Source organism: Ursus maritimus, unplaced genomic scaffold (assembly GCF_017311325.1).
Source record: "Ursus maritimus isolate PB19 unplaced genomic scaffold, ASM1731132v1 scaffold_7, whole genome shotgun sequence".
NCBI lineage: Eukaryota > Metazoa > Chordata > Mammalia > Carnivora > Ursidae > Ursus > Ursus maritimus.
Window position 1 is genome coordinate 14550975 of NW_024426885.1, and position 19377 is coordinate 14570351.

Here is a 19377-nt window from a genome sequence, read left to right on the forward strand (position 1 = left end):
TTCGAGCTGCCTGAGTGTGCCTGGGGGGAACAGGAAGAGCGCCACGCGGCTGCCTGAGCTGTCTGGCTTTGGAGACACAGGAAACTAATCACAGCTCCTGGACGGTGCCTGGAGACCTCGCTGGGAGCTCTGGGGGAGGCTTCGCTCTGGCCATGCTCCAGGAGAGCACAGACTTGCACCTGGATAGGAAGGGGCTCCACATAAGTGGTTTGTTGTGTTCAAACTTTAAAATTTATGTAATCAAGCAGCAAAACCCTTTATTTATTTTTGGGCAGATTCTTCATAGAGCTCGACTGTGCCCAGCAAAGTGGGTCTTACTCCTGCTGTCCCTGTGCCCTCTACCTTCTTTGAACCCTAGGCCTCTGGAAGCATGGCTTCGAACATGGATCAAAGCCCAGAGCAGGGCTGGGTGAGCCCTTGACGTGGTGGCCTTGAGAAATAATGACAGATCCAGAAGAGATACGCAACGTCAGAAGGGTGGAGTGGCGCCAAAAAGAAAGGCCAGGGCCTGGCTTTCTGGAACTTCTGGGTTTTAGTCACAACCCTTTAGATCCCAGGTGTTTGGGGATAGGATGTCTTTGGGTCTCTGATCTCAACACATTAAGAATAATTCATTCCTCAGGTAATATTTGAGAATGGCTTTAGAGTTTCTTAATGGCACATAACTACGTGACAAGAAAGAATTAAAATGATCGTTTTATTTTAATGGATTTTTTCCCTGATACTTTTACAGTCCTGTACAAGTCATGAAGGCTTTGCAAATAGTAGGCAATCAATACATGTGTGTTGACTAAGAATCCTACAGTTTATAGAAATCGGAGTACTAGTTATGGTGCATTTTTATTTGCATTACCTCATTGAATCTCCACAGCAGTTGATGAGGTAGCATAAGACATGAGCTACAGGCTACAGGAGGTTCCCCCTGGCCGGGGGCTAGGACCCAGTCTTAGGTCATGGGATCCAGTGGCCATGATTATGTGGTAACATGGCCCTGGATCATATTTGGGAGAATGGGAGTTAGCCCAGCCCCCCTTGGGAAGCCCACGTGCCATTTTTGGACCCAGCTTTGTCCATGTCAAGCAGAACTACTCCAGAGTGCTGGTATTCAACAAGAGAGGAGGCATTGGTGTGCCCACTTTTCAACATAGAAAAGAAAGAATTCACTTCATTCAGAGATTTACAGCAATATGCAGACTGAATTCTAGTTACTGTTCATATCCATGGGTACTGCTGGTTGGATTTTGAAATTTGGTGAGGGGGTAGCTCCTCTGGTCTTGAAATTGATTTTGGTTAATGGTGAACCTTAGCCCATTCAAGGAAGCAGCATTCATATCAGCTGTTCCCTATATCCCTCCCTTTGCCCCTGGTTAGTTGGGTCCCAGTAAAATTTACAGTGCTTTACTGTAAAAGCACTTGTACTTGAAAGAGAATTTTCTTTCTGTAGCTCAAACCACAGGAGGACTCAGAAGACAGCTATCTCCCCAGGTGAGACTTCTTAAATGGGAGTTAAGTGCATGCATTTTCAAGAAACTAAACTCCCCTCATATATAATTTAACCTAGAAAAGAAAGCAAAATTGAGAGAGTAGTATGATTACATTGTTTGAGAACTGGTAACTTTACCTCCCCTAGTCTTATGAAAGTCAGGCACACTTTCACTGTTTGGCATATCTTTAATGCTGTGGGGCGTGTGCTAAGTGTGATGTTGTAATAACAGTGAAGGTTTCTCTAACCATAGCCATGGACTGTGGATTGAAATAGTAAATTATTCCTAGCAGACTGAATGGGCAATAAGACTGCCATCCAGTTGTCCTCATAAAATAAAGCAATAGATAAATAAAGGAGAGCCAACTCACTTAACCCGCGTGGCTCTGTGCACTGCTAATTATTAACCCAGGCACAAGAGAGGGGTTCACCCAGAGTGTAGTTAAATCATTTTTAATAGAGGTAAACACTAGCCATGTGGACGAGTAGCACTCAAGAAAGTTTTTAATCAGCAACGTTTAGGAATCACCCAGCCTAATTGCCATAACTTATTAATAATAATAAGTAATCTAGTCTTTTTATGGCCCCTGTCTCTGGAGGACTCAGCGCATTAAAGATCTCTGGGGTGTGAATCTCTCAGTAGCTGTGGGGGAAGAGGGCAAGTATCCTTGATGCTCATTCCTAATGGAAGAAACTGGACATCGAGGCCAAGAAAGACAAATATGAGTTCCTTTTTATTTTCTTCTTCCACATCTGAGTCACCAACTTCTACACGGCCTTTCATCTATCTATAGGACCAGAATGGCTCCAGGGTGTGGGGGGAGGGCTGGAGAACAGGCTTTCTTTGTTCACGTGAATGATTGGGGTTGAGGAAGTGAGTGTGAGCAGAGCTTTGTCTGAAGGAGTTTATTTCCTCTGCACAAGTGTCCCTGGTGTCCTTTGGCCTCAACCTGACTGTGCCTGGGTGGGTTCTGGCAACTCCCAGCTCTGTGCTTGTGTGATTTCCCACTCCTGGGAGAGCAGGAAAGATGGCGCGGAGTCTTCGGAGTAGATGATGGGAGAACGTTTGTGTAAATTATCTAAGTTAACCTGCCCAACACCAAGGTGTGGATACTAAATATCCCCAGGTCATCAATAAGGAACTTCAAGTTCAGAGCGTGTAAGTGATTGACTACCACATGATTCCTAGTGATTGGTTAGATTGAAAGGCGAATATCACACTCAAATTTGAGGCCCTTTGAATTTTATGAGTGATGAGTCCCTTTGGTTTGGGAGTTGGGGGTGATGGGCACGAACACCAGAGTACACGATGATAAGAGTATTTCTGTGGCTAATACCTTTTTGGGTCCAGAATTTTGGGGGAGGTAAAATGGAGCCAAACAGCACATGATTTACCTTCTTCTTACTTGTTTTTGGTTTTGTCCATGAATCATTTGAGCCTGAGTCTAGATGGCTGTTTCAGTCTGGCAAAGTGAAATTTTGAAGAAGGTACCCAAGCCATTCTTACACAGAGCAAAGAGCTAACTAATGCTAAGAACGGAATGATTTATGCCACAGACTACAAAAGACATAAATTTAGAGTGTAAATTACAAGATAACTCATGTGCAAAATTGTTGCAATATTTATACTAGTGTTTATTAAAATTTACATTTGAATAAAAAGGTGCAAAATGTAAATGAAGCTGAAAAACGTTTTGTTTTTTTTCTTAAATCTAAAATAGCTTATACGAAAATCAAGAGCGTTTTTTGGAATAGAAGATATGAATAGTACTCTATGCAGATTTATCTGCTAAGGCATGAAATATACAGTGAAATCGGAAGGAATAAGGTCACTAAATCCTTGCCTCAAGTTCCTCCCGCCCTGCCCACTGATACTTTCCAGTGATTGAAATCAGTACTGAATTTCGAAGGAAGAGCTCCCTGTCAAAAGCCATGGAGAGGAGGGTGGGGATCCTGGACGGATGTCGAGACTGGATCCGTATTTGAGAGACTAATCTTATTTCACTGATGTTTTCAAGGTTGGAATTTTTTGTCTGTATTCATTAGAGGAGAATGATAAATCTCTAATTTGTACTTTGCTAATAATAGGGATGAGATTTGTGCTTCATTAAGGCTAAATGATTCTCATGTAGTCCTAGCTGAGTCTTTAGTGCCATGCGTGACCTTGGGAAAAGTCTCCTACTTCCGTGGGACTCAGTTTCCTTATCTGTAAAATGAGGGGGTTGGACCAGATGAGCACAAAGACACACCAGCCCTTTTCCTCGCCCTCCCGTGTGGGAGCATACCATGCCAGGCAGTGAGGACCCACAAAGATGATTAAAAACACATAACTCTTGTCCTCGGGAGCTCATGGTCTACATAAATAACTAACTATAATGTGAACTATAATTGCAACGTGCACAAATTACTCTAGGGGCACAGAGGTGGAAACAGTGACTTCCCTCACTGTGGGGATAGGCTCTGAGAAACTTCACAGTGCCTGTGACATTTGAAGGCTGAGGAGGAGGGCTCCTTCAGGTGTGCAGGCGGGTCAGGGGGTGGGTGGTTCAGACGGCGCATTTCCAGGCAGCAAATGCATGTGGCAGGTGCATTTAGGAAGCCGCACGTGGTCCTTCTCACGGTCTCCGGACAGTATGAATGCATGGGGGGAGAGTGCCATCCACACGCTGCTGGGTCAGAACCTGAACCAATGATGAGTGACTGAGGTTAGGAAGTAATACACCAGGTACATACGTTAGGTCAGAATTGAGGTTGTCCTGTAATGGTACCACCATGCCCATTACATCCCAGTTAGCTTTCGTGAATGTGAGGGAGAGGGTGATGTTTTAGCCAACTCCCTGGGCATCGTGAGCCTGCAGCCTGTCATACCTGTGCCACAGCCTGGATGTGCCCTCGGGAGCATGGATAGGGCATGTGAATGACACCCCTCACGGGGGTCACGTCTGCGCCAGTGGAATGAAGACTGCTCCCACAGGGATTCTGTCCTTGTGGGCTGTTTAATCCACCAGGTGCGTGTTTCATCTTTGAAAGGTGCACACGCACCTTTCCTGGCCACTCCACTCCACTCTCTGTGACCTCGTAGGAGCTGAGGTTGTAGCTGACAACTGGCAGCAAATTCGATGTCGACGATTCAGTTCTTATTTAGTTTTTAATATGAAAATAAGGTTTTAAAATTCAGATCATAGATGAAAAGAATGGCCATTTAAAGATTTAAAGAAGGGTCCCCACATTCCATGACCTGAAGACAAACATTTCCACGGCTGCCTTTCTTTGTGGAGATATATGCATGCATACACACATGTAAGTGGGTCAGGATACATGTTCCATGTTGCTGTCTGATTTTTTTCATTCAAAAGTAATCAAAGCCTTTAAGCAACCATTTGAAATGGCTGCACCATAATCCATTGTGTGGGATAAATTACTCGTGGTTTGATTCCCTGTAGACAAACAAGCAATACCCATTGTTTCGCCATTATATACAACGCTGCAGTGAACATCCTTGTTGACTTATTTGGTGCTTTTAGTTATTTCCATAGATAAATTCCTGGAAGTGGTACTGTTAGGTCAAGGACTGTATATTTAACACTTCCTTACATCTTGTCCAGAAGTTTTGTACCTCTCTACAGCCCCATTAGCAGGGCAGGAGCTGGCTCGCATCTGGGTGGGACTGTCTGTGTTCCTGCCAGCCCTGTCTTCCATCTTTAAGTTACTGGGTGAGAAATATGAGCAGCCAAGAGTACTTTTGGGGCGATTGGGAGGCAGTAGAAGCAGGATGAGCTCTGAATGCTCATGAGAGGTGTCAAAAAGGACCTGGCGTATGCACGTCTGTTCACCAAAAGATGTGTTCGAAAATATTCATCACAATTCCTAATTGTCAAACACTGAAAACAATTCAAATGTCCATCAAGATTACAAGGGGAAAATAAATTAGGATTAATCACACAGTGGAATACTATATGGGAAAGAGAATGAATGATCTACTACTATATGCTACGTGGAGTGTGGGTGACTCCCACAATCACCGTGGAGCAAAAAAAAAAAAAAAGGCAGACAGAAAAAATACATACCATATGAGTCCATTTATATAAAACTTACAAACAGGGAAAAATGAATGTAAGGTGTTAGAAGTCATGCTGGTGGTTACCGTTAGGGGGATATTAGTGACTGCTTATTCATTTATGCCTTTTCCTAGATGTATGTTTCCCAGTGCTGGACAGAGTGCTTGGCAAATGGCCTCCCCAATATTTGTTGAAAAAAAATTAATATTTTTTCACTACTTTTCACAAACTTTGACCTAGGATAAACGTGAAGACATGGTGTTATTCGTTGTGTGTTATGATGTGGAGAATTCATATGGATTTTTTTTCCTGTGATTTAAATATGGAACCTTAGTATATTTGTAGACCCTTCCTCTGTTTATTCTCTTGTGCGGTGTTGTTACTTTTGTGTTATTTATAAACCAGTCAGACACTTAGTGGTGGGTGAGGAGACGGGTTTTGGAATCAGACATTTGGGTTCAATGCCGAGCCCATTGCTTACTCCTCTGTGGCCTTGGATGAATGACCTAACCTTCTCTAATCTCACTTTCCTTAGTCTGTTTAGTAAGGATGAGAATACAACCTACTCTCTAGGGTTTTTGTGAAAAATAATAATATTAATATTAATAATAAGCACCAAATTATGTTTGCTACGTGCTGGACACTGATCTAAGCTCTTAAAACATAGGACATAATTTGTTTGATCTTTCCAGTACTCCTATCTATTTGTGGTTTAGGAAATGTAAGCCACAGCGTTAGTAAGTGTTGAGCCAGGATTTAAATCCAGGAGTTTCATTCCAGAGCCTGAGCTCTTAACCACTACCTCTGAGTTAAAGGAAATATTGCACCAAGTGCTCTCAGCAAAAGCAGCATCTGTTAGCTGTGATTATCATCATCGTCAGTTTCAGCATCATTATTAATATTTTTTTTCTCCTCTCTCTTTCCCTGCTCTCCTCCCTTGTTTCTCCGCCCTCCTGGCAGATATGTTCCAGCAAGGTAAGTTCACTGTTTCCTGCCTGCTTCTCCACTGGCTGTGCTCTTTTGGGAACAAGGGTATCCTCTGTGTGCAGAGGGTTATGGAGCTTTGCATTCTCTGTGGTCTCGTCACCAGGGCTTTAGGAGACACTATGGGGACAATAGCCTGAGGTGGTCTAAAGTGCCATCGGCCTCGCTGGGCCTCCGCCGTCCAGCCTCTGCCTCTGGACTATGCTTGGAGGTCGGGTGGGGTCTGGACGGTTTGGGGCAGGCACGCTGGAGAGAGAATCATGGCTGGGTCCGCGTCAGGGAACAGCATGCTTGGGACTCGTGAGACTGGTGAGGAGCAGGTGTCTCTGGGGTGGGGGTTCAGCTGGAAGGCCCCTGTCCCTCGGGGCTCCTGTATCAGGGCCAGCAGCTGCTGGGGTGGGGCTCCCTATGCCGGCTCCACCGGGGGTTTTCTTTTCTCTGCCAAACAAACATGTCACTGTCCCGAGAGGAGGTGTAGACAAGACCACGGCAAGATACCTTCAACCCAGGTGTCCCTGGCGACCCCTCCAGCTGGGCCTATGACAGAAATGGAGCCCGGCGAGGGCATGCAGTGTCTACCTATTTTGCCAGCCAAGATCATGCGTTCTGGGGAGCTGGAAATGGAAAGTTCACCTGCGTCTTCCCGTGCGCGCTTTCGTCCTCACCGAGGATACACAGCTAGCTCGTGTGCTCTGGGATGCAGAGGGACACTCTAGCCCATGGCCTCGTTGAACCTGCCAGACACACGTGAAGGGGGTGCTGCCTCTTTCCTTTTTTTTTTTTTTTTTAAATTATAGTCTGGAACCACCGGGTAGCATCAGCAGGGCATGACTATATTCAAGCCGGAAAATACATTTGTGGCACACGTTTGCTATGTCTTTCTTAAATCCAAGGCTGGCTTAGAAGAAAAGACACAGGTTTAAAAATACATCTTGGCATCCCATAAATAGCGGCCGAATAATCTCACAGGCTTGATATTTTCACAACGATTATTTCAGCCCAAACATGCTGCGTGTGTTGTGGAGAATGTCTGCCTGCTCTCTCTGTGGAAGCGTGGTTGTGGGTAACAATGAGGGGACTGTTGTGTTTGTCTTTAAAGAGTCTGGAGTCATAGACCTACTTTTATAAATAATTCATAAATCCCAACAAGCTATAAGTAATAAGTTCCATTTGGCTAGAGACTAAGAGATGAGCAAAATTGAAAAGGTGCCGTGACTGTTGATGTCGCGAAAGTCTCGCTGTCAGGGCCCCCTTGCTGCTGTGTGTTTTCTTCCTTGACAAATTGGGGGTTCATGGAGACACTCTGGGAGGAGAAGAGGGTTTTTTTTTTTTTGCATGAACTAGAATACAAACACCACCCAACGCTGCATCTCATTCCTCCTTGTGAGACACAAAACGATTGAGTTTGGGGAGTTTTTCTGGAGCTCGAGTGCCAAGACCCTGGAAGAGTGGGGAGAGAAAAGGCTTCTAACAGAACTGGTTTTTCTTCGAACGATCGCGAGCATTCACGGCTGTCATGGTTGGTATAAAAAATGGCTTATTAGGCTACCTATGTCAAGTTTGCCTCCTTTTATTATCCGTCATGCCACTTGAGTGATGGGATTTGCCTGTCAATAACAATGATATGCAGAGCATAAGTTATAATCACCCGCAAATCACTGGCTATCGGGACTTGATAGCATCTTCCAGAGACGGAAGCTGCTAGCTGCCCGTTGCCCCGCGTGATGGTGGGCGGCAGCTCCCGTGTACGATATTACTAGGATTTCAAATGAAGAGAACTGAACTGGCTTTTGTGAATTATTAACATGGCGCTGGCCTGTCTAGGACCATTTCGTATGGAGGCACGTTCTCTGAAATGGTAGCCAAGACCCCGCCAGCTGGTGCCCCCTCTTTACCTTCGTTGCTGGCCATTCTGCCAAGGAAATGAATGCACAGTGACATGCGACAGTTCAGATGTGTGGTGATGGTCACATCAGACCAAGACAAAAGGTTCTGTGTCCTACAGATTGCCCAAAACGTGACTCCACAATGTCTTCTTGGTTGAAACTCTGTTCCAGAATTGTGTCATTGATTTGAAACACGAGGGGCCACGGATGGTGCTAGAAATAAGCAAACAGCAAACTCTGTGGTTTCAGATGAACGGAAGGAGGGGGCCATCCATCCACACACACAGTGAGAACTCTGGGCGGCTGGGGCCTCCTGACCCCGTCGTGGGCATCCAGCTCCTGCCTGCCTTGGCTTTGCCTGGGGAGCCGGGGGCACGGCGCACTCGTGGGAGACTCTCCTTTGTCGGGGTGTGTGGTTCTGGCGGTGAGTGAGTGAGGCCCGCCTGCCCAGAGAAGCGCCTGCCTGCGTGTTTGGGCCGCTGGGCACCATGGCAGGCAAAAGAGGGAGGTTGCCTTGCAAGCTGACAACATCAGACAATCTCAGAGGAAACCAAAGTTATTTCCCCTGGATTGCATTATCTTTTACTTCACGACAGATCAATCTTGTTAGGGTAGGTGACAGCACAGCTGCTACTGCTGGGCCTTTCTTCGCTGTGTCCGTGGTGTGTGCACGTGGCAACGCGTTTCTCCCCTGCTCCTGTGCCTTTTTAGAGCTTGTTTTATTTCTCCCATCTGCAAAGGCCGCTTGCTGTGGTGGTGAGACCACAGGGCACGAGGACCGTCAAGGACTAGTGGACCCGCAGCTGGGCCTTCTGCATATCCGAGTTCCAGGACCGTGGGGCCACGTTTTCAGGGAGCCTTAATTGACCCACGTTCTCCGTTGTCCGCAGAGCTCATGTGCCACTGGATGGCTCTCAGCGATGCCAAAGTGCCAGAGAGCTGCTCTTCACAACATCAAATGCAGTTGAAAATGCTGTGTGTGCACACGTGTCTGGAATCTCGAGTTTTAGAGCACTTTTATATCCATCGTTTAATAATGAAGTCAGGACCACACACACACACACACACACGCCTCATTTGAAGTTACTGAAGCACCTTTTGAATACTCATCCATAGGCTCAACCTTGATTCTGAAATCGAACAGAACCCGAGTGAGTGGCTTGGAAATCAGAGCGATGCCAGTCAGCAGGGTGTTCGAAAGTGTAAGTGGGCACAGTATAAAGACTTCACCATTGACTTAATTCTGTGCTCTGTGCTGTGAACTGAAGTCCCTGATAGACTCTGAGCCCGAGGAGGCATAGCCTTTCCTCCCGCTCAGTTCTCGCCTGGAGCTGGGGTCTTGCTATTAAAGAGATTTTTCTTTCAGCTCAAGTAATTGTTGATAGCTCGCAAACATAGTGTACTTGTTTATTTTGCAGCCAGTAAATGTGTGCCAGGCACTTTCTAGGGCTTGAGGATACAGGGACGGACGAGACAGCAAGGGGTCTGTGCTCATGGAATGTACGGTCTAGCTTGGGGGACCCTGGTGCTAAGCTTGCCAATAAACCATCAAGGCAAATTCTAAGGGACGCGTGCAGTGAAGAAAATGTCACAGGATGGTGTTCTAGTGGCCGTTTTAGATGGGATGGAGAGAGGATGCCAGAAGGACTGGCTGTTGGGGGATGCAGAGGACCCCAACAGGCAGGAACACCCCAGTATTCCAGGATCAGAAGGGAGCTGGTGTGGCGGGAGCTCACAAGTGAGGGAGAGCATTGTGTGAAATGAAGAAATGAGAAGAGTGTAGTCTGGAGATTGGAGGAAGGAAATAGGCAGTGGGTTTTAAGCAAAAGAGTGGCGTGGTCTGTTTACAAGAAAAATCACCACTGGTTGCTGTGAAAATGCGTAAGAACAATGTGTGAGAAGTTAAAGACAGGACCAGGGCTGCGTGCTGAGCAGGCTCAGGCTGGGCTGAGATGGGGACCTGCCCCCAGGCCCTAAGCACTCCCCTTAGTGGGTCTCTGCAGCCCCATTCCTGGCCAGCTTGCCTCCACCGAGTGTCGCACTTTCTGGTGTGTTGTGCCCATAACTTACGCCTCCTCTCCTTAAGGCTGGCAAATTGTGCTCATCAAGGGCATCATTAAAATGCTCCTATGCTTGTCTTTAGATTTTAGAAAGCCACTTCTCTCCAATATACATATACATGTGTATCATATGTATTACGTATTGGTATATACATTAAATGCTCAGGAAACCTCAGTTTGGCTCCCACCAGGGTGGGCCAGTTGCTTTGTCCTGTAGCCTCAGTTTTCCCATCTGTAAAATGAGAGCGTTGGGGAGATTCCTGACCCAACTTGGCATCCTGCTGATGCTCTATCTTGACAAGTTTTAATTGGATTTGAGTTAATAGAGTCCAGAAATATCCCGTACGACAAGTTACGACCATTCTCTAAAGAACTTGGGTGAAAGCAGAGGCCTCCCTCGTGGCTGGGGAATTAAGGTTAAAAGAATTGTGGTTTCAGAAGTGTAACATCAACTCCGGAATTCACAACGGATGGCATTGCTTTTACTGATTTGAAGAGAACAATAAATCATAGTTTGGTTTCTGGCAGCCCAGCCAAGCCTGGTAATCATTGGGGTGGGCTTGTGGTGACAGGGACCACTGCCATTTATAATGTGTTTGACTTGAGCTCTTTTGCATATTTCAAACTGTTGGTCAAATGGCTGAGGCTGGATCTTAGGTTTTCCCAACCACTTCAGAAAAATCCATCTATTATAAAGCTCTGACCCTTTAGTCATGAATTACGGTTCCCTTGGTAATGGTATACATTATGAAATATTGTTTTCTTTATGAGTGTGGGATTTGGGTGAATAAATTAAATCTATTGTTACCATTTCCAGTTAAAAATTCCAAGTTGTCATATGATGATAACTAGCGAGTGAGAAAAATGCATTAACATTTTTATGGCGGAAAGTGGCTGGTTCCCTGGTCACACTTCCCATATGCTGATATCTACTATGTATGTATATTATTCCCCATTCTGTCCAGAATCAGTAGAATATTCTGAGTTATGTAGGAAATGCATCCATCTTTCCATCACAAACTGAACAAAGTTACCATTTAATTACACATAGATTCAGTGTGTGTGTGTGTGTGTGTGTGTGTGTGTGTGTGTGGTGTACGAGGAAAAGGATAACCATATTTAAATAATCACATTCTCTGAGATGCGTCATGGTGTTCTGTGTGGGCTACGTAGGGTGGCCTGCTCCCTGCCAGGTGACCTTGGAATAGGTTTGTCTTCGTAGCAGATTCATCCTGTGCCCATTCCCATCCCAGGGCATGAGTTTGGGGTGAGGTTTTAGAGCCTCTCCTCCCAGTAACCTGTGTTTCAAAATTGCCAGATCAGTAAAGGGAAACTTCTAGATTCTTCTATTGAGGTGGTTTCTAGTATGTTTTAATTTTTATTTTACCAATAAGGGAAATAGTAATAATAATTATGCCACATTTGTGGACCTCCTATTCTCCAGCCATTGGAACAGGTACTTTGCATACATTTTCTCATAGGATCTGCCCCCCTTTCAATTTGATGAAGTAGGTATAAAAATCCCACTTTACAGAGGAGAAGACTGAGGCACAGAGTAAAATCGACCTAGTGACCATTATATAACTAGTGAGTGCTAGAGCTTTTTTTTTTTTTTTTTTTTTTTTTTTTTTTTTTAAATTGAGAGGCTTTATTCTACAAAACAGTCCCAGGCTTTCAGAAACTTTGTGAAGATAGTTCAGAGAACTCCCAGATACCCCACACTCTGTTTCTCCTATTTTTAATGGCTTACATTAGTATGGTACATTTGTTGGAATTAATGACCCAATATTGATCCATTATTATTCACTGAAATCCATAGCTTCTTCAGATTCCCTTAGTTTTTACCTAATGTCCTTTCTTTATTCTGGGATCCCATCCAAGAAACCGCATTACACTTGGTTGTCATGTCTCTTTAGGCTCATCTTGGCTGTGACAGTTTCTAAGACTTCCCTTGTTTCTGATGACCTTGACGGCTTTGAGGAGTACTGGTATTTGGAGGAATATATCGTAGGATGCCCCTCTCTTGGAATGTGTCTGATGTTTTTCTCATGATTAGACTGAGGTTGTGGATTTTGGGAAGATCACAGAGGTAGAGTGCCATTTGCATCCCATCGTATAAAAGGCACCTGCCATCAACATGATCTATGACTAATGAGGTTGATCTTTATCACTTGGCTGAAGAAGCGTTTGTCAGGTGTCTCCTCTGTGAGGTTACTTTCCCTCCTCCTTTCCATAGTGTACTCTGGAGGGAAATCTATGCATAACCCACTCTTAGGCTCCATCTCATTGAGGGGAGAGAAGTTATATAAATTATTCTTTTGCATAGGAGATTTGGCTCTTAGCCCTCATTTATTAATTTATTTCAGTCATTTATTTAGATCGATATGGAGTCACACATATTTATTTTCTACCTTGGGTTATAATGTAGGACAGCTTTATTTAATTTCTTGATTTGGCCACTGGGAGCCTTTTCAGTTGGCTTCTGGTGCCCCTTTTACATATCCCTTTCAATTTCTGGTTGAGCATTTGTGCAGTATTTTCTGATACTACAAGATGTACCAGGCTCATGTTGTGTATTTCCCACTCTTGTCCTAGATTCAGCCATTCCTTTAAGACGATGGAGAATGATATTAGAAACCAAGATCTGGGAGCTAGGTGTGCTTATCGCTACTGGAGTGTCAGTTTTTTGGGACCTCTCAGCTGACAGAGCAAAGAAATATACGTGTGCATACTAACCTACATATATATGCATATCTATTTCTATATGTAACCAGGTGTATCTGTGTTAAGCCTGCGTTCTTCCTAAAGTCTCTAACTCGAGTCCAGTACAACATGAATCATCCTAGCCTCCTCCTTTTGTTTATCTGTACATTCCCACTCCCAAGGTGAGACACCTGAGCCAAGATTTTGAACTCAGGTAGTTTGACTACTGGTCCTGCAATATGCTGTCCTGATTTTTCGCAGTAACATGCTGTCCACAGGCTTTTGAATACCTCTGGGGGGACATAGTCACCAATCCTTGACCCTTCTCAAGGCCCAACATGATGGCCCATTTGCAGAGGGGTGAGATTATTGAGCACATGTTTTAGTTTGGGCCGTTATAACAAAATGCTATAAACTCTGGGGGCTGAGCAACAAACATTATTTCTCATGCTTCTGGAGGCTATGAGTCGTAATCAAGATGCTGGCAGATTCTGTGTCTGCTGAGAACCCCCTTCCTGTTCATAGATGGCCATCGTCTTGTCATGTCCTCACATGGCGGAAGCGGGGAAGGAGGTCTCCATAGTCCCTTTAATAAGGGTACTAATCCCATTCATGAGGGCTCTGTTCTCATGATCTAAGCATCTCCCAAAAGTCCCATCCCCTGAAACCATCACACTGAGGTTAGGATTTCAACATCTGCATTTGGGAAGGGGACACACACATTCAGCCCATCACTGTGCCTCTCTGCTTCCACAGCAGACCCAGGCTTGCTGTCATGACTTCTCAGCAAGTTCTAGTTCTACAAACTTCTAAGTGGGTTTGTGCTTTCTAGAGTGGAGGTTGATTGAATAGTACATTGTTTCTGAGCTAAGACGTTTGTACTTTCTCCCATAACCTGGGCAGACCAGGGATGAAACAACTGGTCTGTTTATAATATTCCAGCTGTTGAATGCTTAAACTCCCCTGTACCTTCCTTAGATTGATTGCTGACTACTGGGTCCCAAGATAGACCAATCCTTTAAATTGCTGGGTTTGTCCTGGGGACAGATTTGAGGCTGTGTTTTCTGCTTGGGCAGGAGGGTACATGAGAGGTTGAGCCTGTTTATATGTTTGGGTTGCCCCCACCTGTCAATCTCCCCCAGCTTCCTCTCTCTGATGCCCCTTCCCAGGTACCTGGGCCAGTGCACTGTCCCCTGCAGCCAGAGGAGATGTGCTAACTTGGAGGTTTGCCTCTGACAGCTACCCTCAGCAGCAGGCCGATGGGGGCGCCTGTGGGGACACCTGGTGACCATTGGCGAATGCCCTCTGCTACCTCTGGTGCACTCGTCCCCTCTAGCCCAGCGGTCAGGGAGTGGGGCTTCTTGAATCCCACGATGTCATTCTAGTTGTTTTTGGAACCTGTCTTGCTGGAAACCATGGAACAGACAAACAGTTGTAGTTGATTTATTCATAGATTTTTGTTCATAGCTGAAGCAATCTTTTGGGAAGCAGTTTGTGAGATGATAGAAGTATGTTCTTTATACTTGACGGTGTATTTGGTGACATGTTCCTAGGCTGATGGCTGGATGATTGGGCACTAATTTGACAAGCAGCTTTCTTCTAGGGGACACCAAGCCAGACCTCCTTGAGCCGTGGCCACCCTCATTTCTGGCAACCCTCCCCCATCTTGTCCCATTCATCCCCATAAGCCTCTACCAGATTGAGCCCTAATGTTCAAAATGCACATCCACACCTCTGTGCCTTTGGATCTGTTGATTGTTCTATTTGGAATGCTCTCTCCTCTTTTCAGCAGGCCTTGTCTCGTTCTGCTCCCTACCTTTGGAAAACTACCCAGGTTCTGCCACTATGGTGGCTGGCCCAGGGGCAGGTGCTGTGGGTGTTCAGCCTGACGCTGATGCCTCCAGTGTATGTGTGAGCAGTGGACTCTCCTTTTCACATGGTCTTCTAATGTCTTGTTAACACAATATTCACAACCATTGTGACATTTTACCTAGAAATCATTGAGAAGGTGCCACCCACTTTCCCTCCTAGATTTGCCCCTGCTTCTGCTTACTCTTCAAAATTCGGCCTAAATCCTTTCTGCTAGGTTATCCCAACTCACACCCACCCCTTTGAGTGGGGAGTTCTCCTTCCACTCTGGAACTTCCCATTGTCCCCTCATGCCTCTGTCAGCACTCCCTCACATTGTTGTAATGATCTGTTTAGCATCTGTCTTCCCACACTGGATTGAGCTCCTAGAGAGAAAGGAGCAAGTCTTTTATTTTGAATCCCTAGCACACAGTAAGTGCTCAATAGATGTTTGACAAAAGAAAGTGGAATGAAATAACAAGGCTCAGAGGAATTGGCATTTTGTGTGTGGCTGGTGTGTGTGTGTGTGTGTGTGTGTGTGTGTGTGTGTAGGTACACACTTCTTTTATGTGTGGCAATCTAGGTTCTTTAATAAAGTTAGGACAGAATTCTCACAGTATCATGGGTGGTCATATTGACAGCCAAGCCAAGTTTTTTCCTACCCTTGAGTCCAAAAAGTTTCTTCTTTTTTAAGGTTTTATTTATTTATTTGGGGAGAGGCAGAGGGAGAAAGAAATTCAAGCACGCTCTGTGCTGAGTGCAGAGCCCAGCATGGGGCTGAATCCCATAACCCTAAGATCACGACCTGAGCTGAAACCAAGAGTCGAACTCTTAACCAGCTATGCCACCCAGTCCCCCCAAAAGCTTTTTCTTTTCTGTTCTTCCACCACTGTTTTTTTTTTTTTTTTTTTTTGAGGGGACAGTATGTGGACTTAGGATGAATCAGCAAATATTTATGTCCTCAAGTTTGTGCAAGGTATGAGAAGCAGCATGGGATATGTAGTGGACATTCCACTACCTTCTAAGAGCTGACAGCTTCACTGGAGACCCAAGGCTAGTCAGTCTGTGGACTAGTAGGTGACGTCCTTTCCCAATGCAGGAGGAAGTCACGGAGGACGGGGTCCCTAGGAAAGGGGAAGCAGCTGAAAGAGTGGAGCTGGAGAGTTTTGAAGGAAGCAGAAGATCTGAGTGGGCAGGACCAGGGCAGGTGTATGGGCGGGTGGGATCCAGGAGGACAGTGTGCGTGGAGGTGGAGACAAAGACAAGTATGGTGTTGTGTTTATGGGATGTTGAGGGGGCAGTGAAAATGACAGCTCTGGGCGGGGCCAGTTATGGAGCCTTCACAATCTGTTGATTGTCAAAACCCTCTTTGTCTTCTCGTGCTCCCCAGCACTCCCATATGACTGGAAAGATTTTATCTACCAAATGGATAGTATTAGTTACTGACTTTTCCCATGTTTTATTACTCATTTTATTATTTCTTTTGCTACTCAAGAGTGACCCATCAGCCAATGACCATTCCTGATCAGCACAGTGAATGTTATGTCCCTGAGTTGATAAAATTCCAGTCCATAAAAAACTGGCTTGGTATTTTAGGTAGCTTGAGCAACGGTTTTAAAATCCATGCAACAAAGGTGAGAATTATTCTAGGAAGCCTGAGAAAACCATTGTAGCTTTTTGAGCAGAGAAATAGGAGGTACTAGGCACACGATCCCATCTGTGCTGGGTGTTGGACAGCAGAGGATAAAGATGGCCTCTCCCTACTTAGCTTGTGCCAGGCACATTCATGAACTCATTTCTTCCCCAGAATACCCCTAAAAGGTTCACACACTCATTTATCACCATTTTTAATCCCCATTTCTCAGGTGCTAAAATAGATTCAGAAAGCCTAAGTGATTTTACTTTGTGGAAGGTCTCCCAGCTAGAGAAGGACCGCGTCTGAGTTCAGACACAGGCAACTGGACTTGGTCTGAATTCTCAATGACCACATCATACATCCTGGAGGGACAGGGAGACTATGTTGGGCTTGCTAGTGGATCAGGGCAGACAGCGCCATTGTCACATGAGAGGGCCCAGCCAAACCCCAGAGAAATGAAAGCAGGTATCCAACAAGAAGACTCATGCACCCCAGTCTTCATAGCAGCTTTAGTCAGATAGCCAAATACTGAAGAGAGCCCAGGTGGGCATCAATAGGAGAAAGGACGGTTAGTATACCCACAGAATGGAACACCCCTCAAATTAGAAAGGAGCAAAATGTGGATTCACACAACATGCATGAATCTCAGAAATATTGGGCTGAGGGAAAGAAACCCTTCACAAAAGAGGTCACTGTGTGTGATTCCATTTACATGAAAATTTTAAAACTAATCTGTGATGGACAAAATTCAGAATATTGGTTGCCTCTGGGGGAACGGGAGTGAGGACTTACTTGGAAGACTCAGGAAGGCACTCCCTGGGCTGATGGTAAGACTCTCTCTTGATGGAGGTTTGGCCAATGCAGTTGTGTGCTTTTGCCCAAACTCAGAGAACGTACTCGTAAGATTTGTGCATTTCGCTGTATGTCAGTTTTACCTTAAAAGGAGAAGACTGAAGGCAGATATTAAACCCCAGTTAATGATGTGCACACTGAAGTATTTGGAGGCAACTGCCCTGATGTCTGCAATTTATTTGAAATGCATCTAAAAAACCAAAAAGATGTATTGATGGATGGATAGAGGAATGGATAGATGGATAAATCTGTGATAAAGCAAGTAGAGAACAATGTTAATCGAGTTCATGTCAGTGGTAGGCATATGGGTTTTCATTGTAAATTCTTTCAACTTTGTGGTATGTTTGAAAACTTCATAATAAAATGTTGAGAGAAGGAAAGAGAGTCCCCAGTTGGGATCCTTCCTACATAGAGAACATGTGGCCTCATTAGTCACAAATGCAGAGGCCAGTCAGGGGTTGGACCACCCCAGAGGAGGAGGAGGGCCTGGGGTCCGGCTGCAGGGCTCCAGGTGAGAGATGGGCGGAGAACAGCCCCCAAACACGCTCCTAGTTTCCTGGGGCTGCTGTAGCAAATTGCCACTAACACACATTGGTGGCTTAACACAATAGAAATTTGTTCTGTCAGGGTTTTGGAGGCGAGGAGTGCGAAGTCAAGGTATCAGTGGGGCCTTTTCTCTATGAAGACTTGAGGAGAGGATCCTTCCTTGCTTCTTCCAGCTTCTGGAGGCCTCAGCAATCCTTGGCTTTTTCCCTTGTAGCTGTGTTGCTCTGATCCCGCCCTTCAAGGTCATGGGTCTGATTCTCTGTGTGTGTCTCTAATACGATATGTCTGCAAAGACCCTATTTCCAAAGAAGTTCCCATGATGAAGTTCAGGGTAGACATGCATTTTGGCAGGACATTATTCAATCATGACAGATGACTAAACCACCTGGGGGGCCAAGTGGGGAGAGAACCTTAACGTGGCAGAGAAGAGAGGAAGGGGCTGGAAGGGGGGGGGGTTGAATCCGAAGGAGAGTGGAGAAGGAAATCAGATTAACTTTGGCAAGATAAAGAAACAGGTCAAGGGGGAGGGGGAGAGGGAAGTAAGGCAAGTAGGTTTTCCAGGAAAGAGCCAGGCCTCACCATAGGCCTCTCTATCCATTTATCTCCTGAATATCTTAAAGAATTAAAATGTAAATCTCAGAAATTAAATCCATGGGCACAGTGTAAATAGAGGAGGCTTTTGCAGAACAGACAAAGCTGTTCTTTTTCCTTGTTAAACAGCCATGGTGGGAGCCCAGGACTGTATGCACAGGTTTTATTTGAGATGGATTAAGGTTCATGATGAGCGAATCTCGGAAGGATTGGAGGTGCTGTTCTCATAAGCCTGCAAAAGTTCAGCTCCTTATCTGAGGCTTATCCAAACCTGACGAAACCTTTTAGGCCCGGGTGGAGGTTAGGGACTTCCAGCAGCTGAAAGTTAATATCCTGCATCAGGAAATCACCTGCATTGTGAGGGGGGAGCAGGAGAGAGGCCTATAAATTAACGCGCTCTTGGAATAGAGGCCTGCTGTGGTTTGGGGCTGCCTGAGCTTGGACCACCCACTCTCTTTGGTGGGCGGATTATAAGTTCAACCCGTGAGCCTTTTGGAGAAGGAGGTGATGCTTATTAGTTCTTGAGATCCTTTACAACGTTCAGTTCTCACATCAGCTCTTGTGATGTCCCCTCAGCACTCCGCTGGTCCCCCCCCCTCAGTATTTCCCCGTCACCTTGCTCAGTCACCTCCTGAAGCCTCGATCTGAGTTCTTGGGCCCATCATCTGAGCTCACTCTTGCCCCAGAATATTCCTTCTGTAGCTGCTACTCTTTGTTCGACAATCGCTTC

General features: G+C 45.4%; 1 protein-coding gene across 2 annotated transcripts in view; it reads left to right on the plus strand.

Moving 5' to 3' along the window:
• Positions 1–19377, plus strand: part of GFRA1 (GDNF family receptor alpha 1) — a 203262-nt gene that overhangs the window by 54214 nt on the left and 129671 nt on the right. The window contains exon 5 of one of the 2 annotated variants that reach the window (XM_040624309.1): positions 6502–6516. The exons of the other annotated variant lie outside the window; for it this stretch is intronic. Within the exon in view, the coding sequence (XP_040480243.1) occupies positions 6502–6516 (15 nt within the window). The remainder of the gene's footprint in view (positions 1–6501; positions 6517–19377) is intronic. 2 annotated transcript variants of the gene reach the window in all.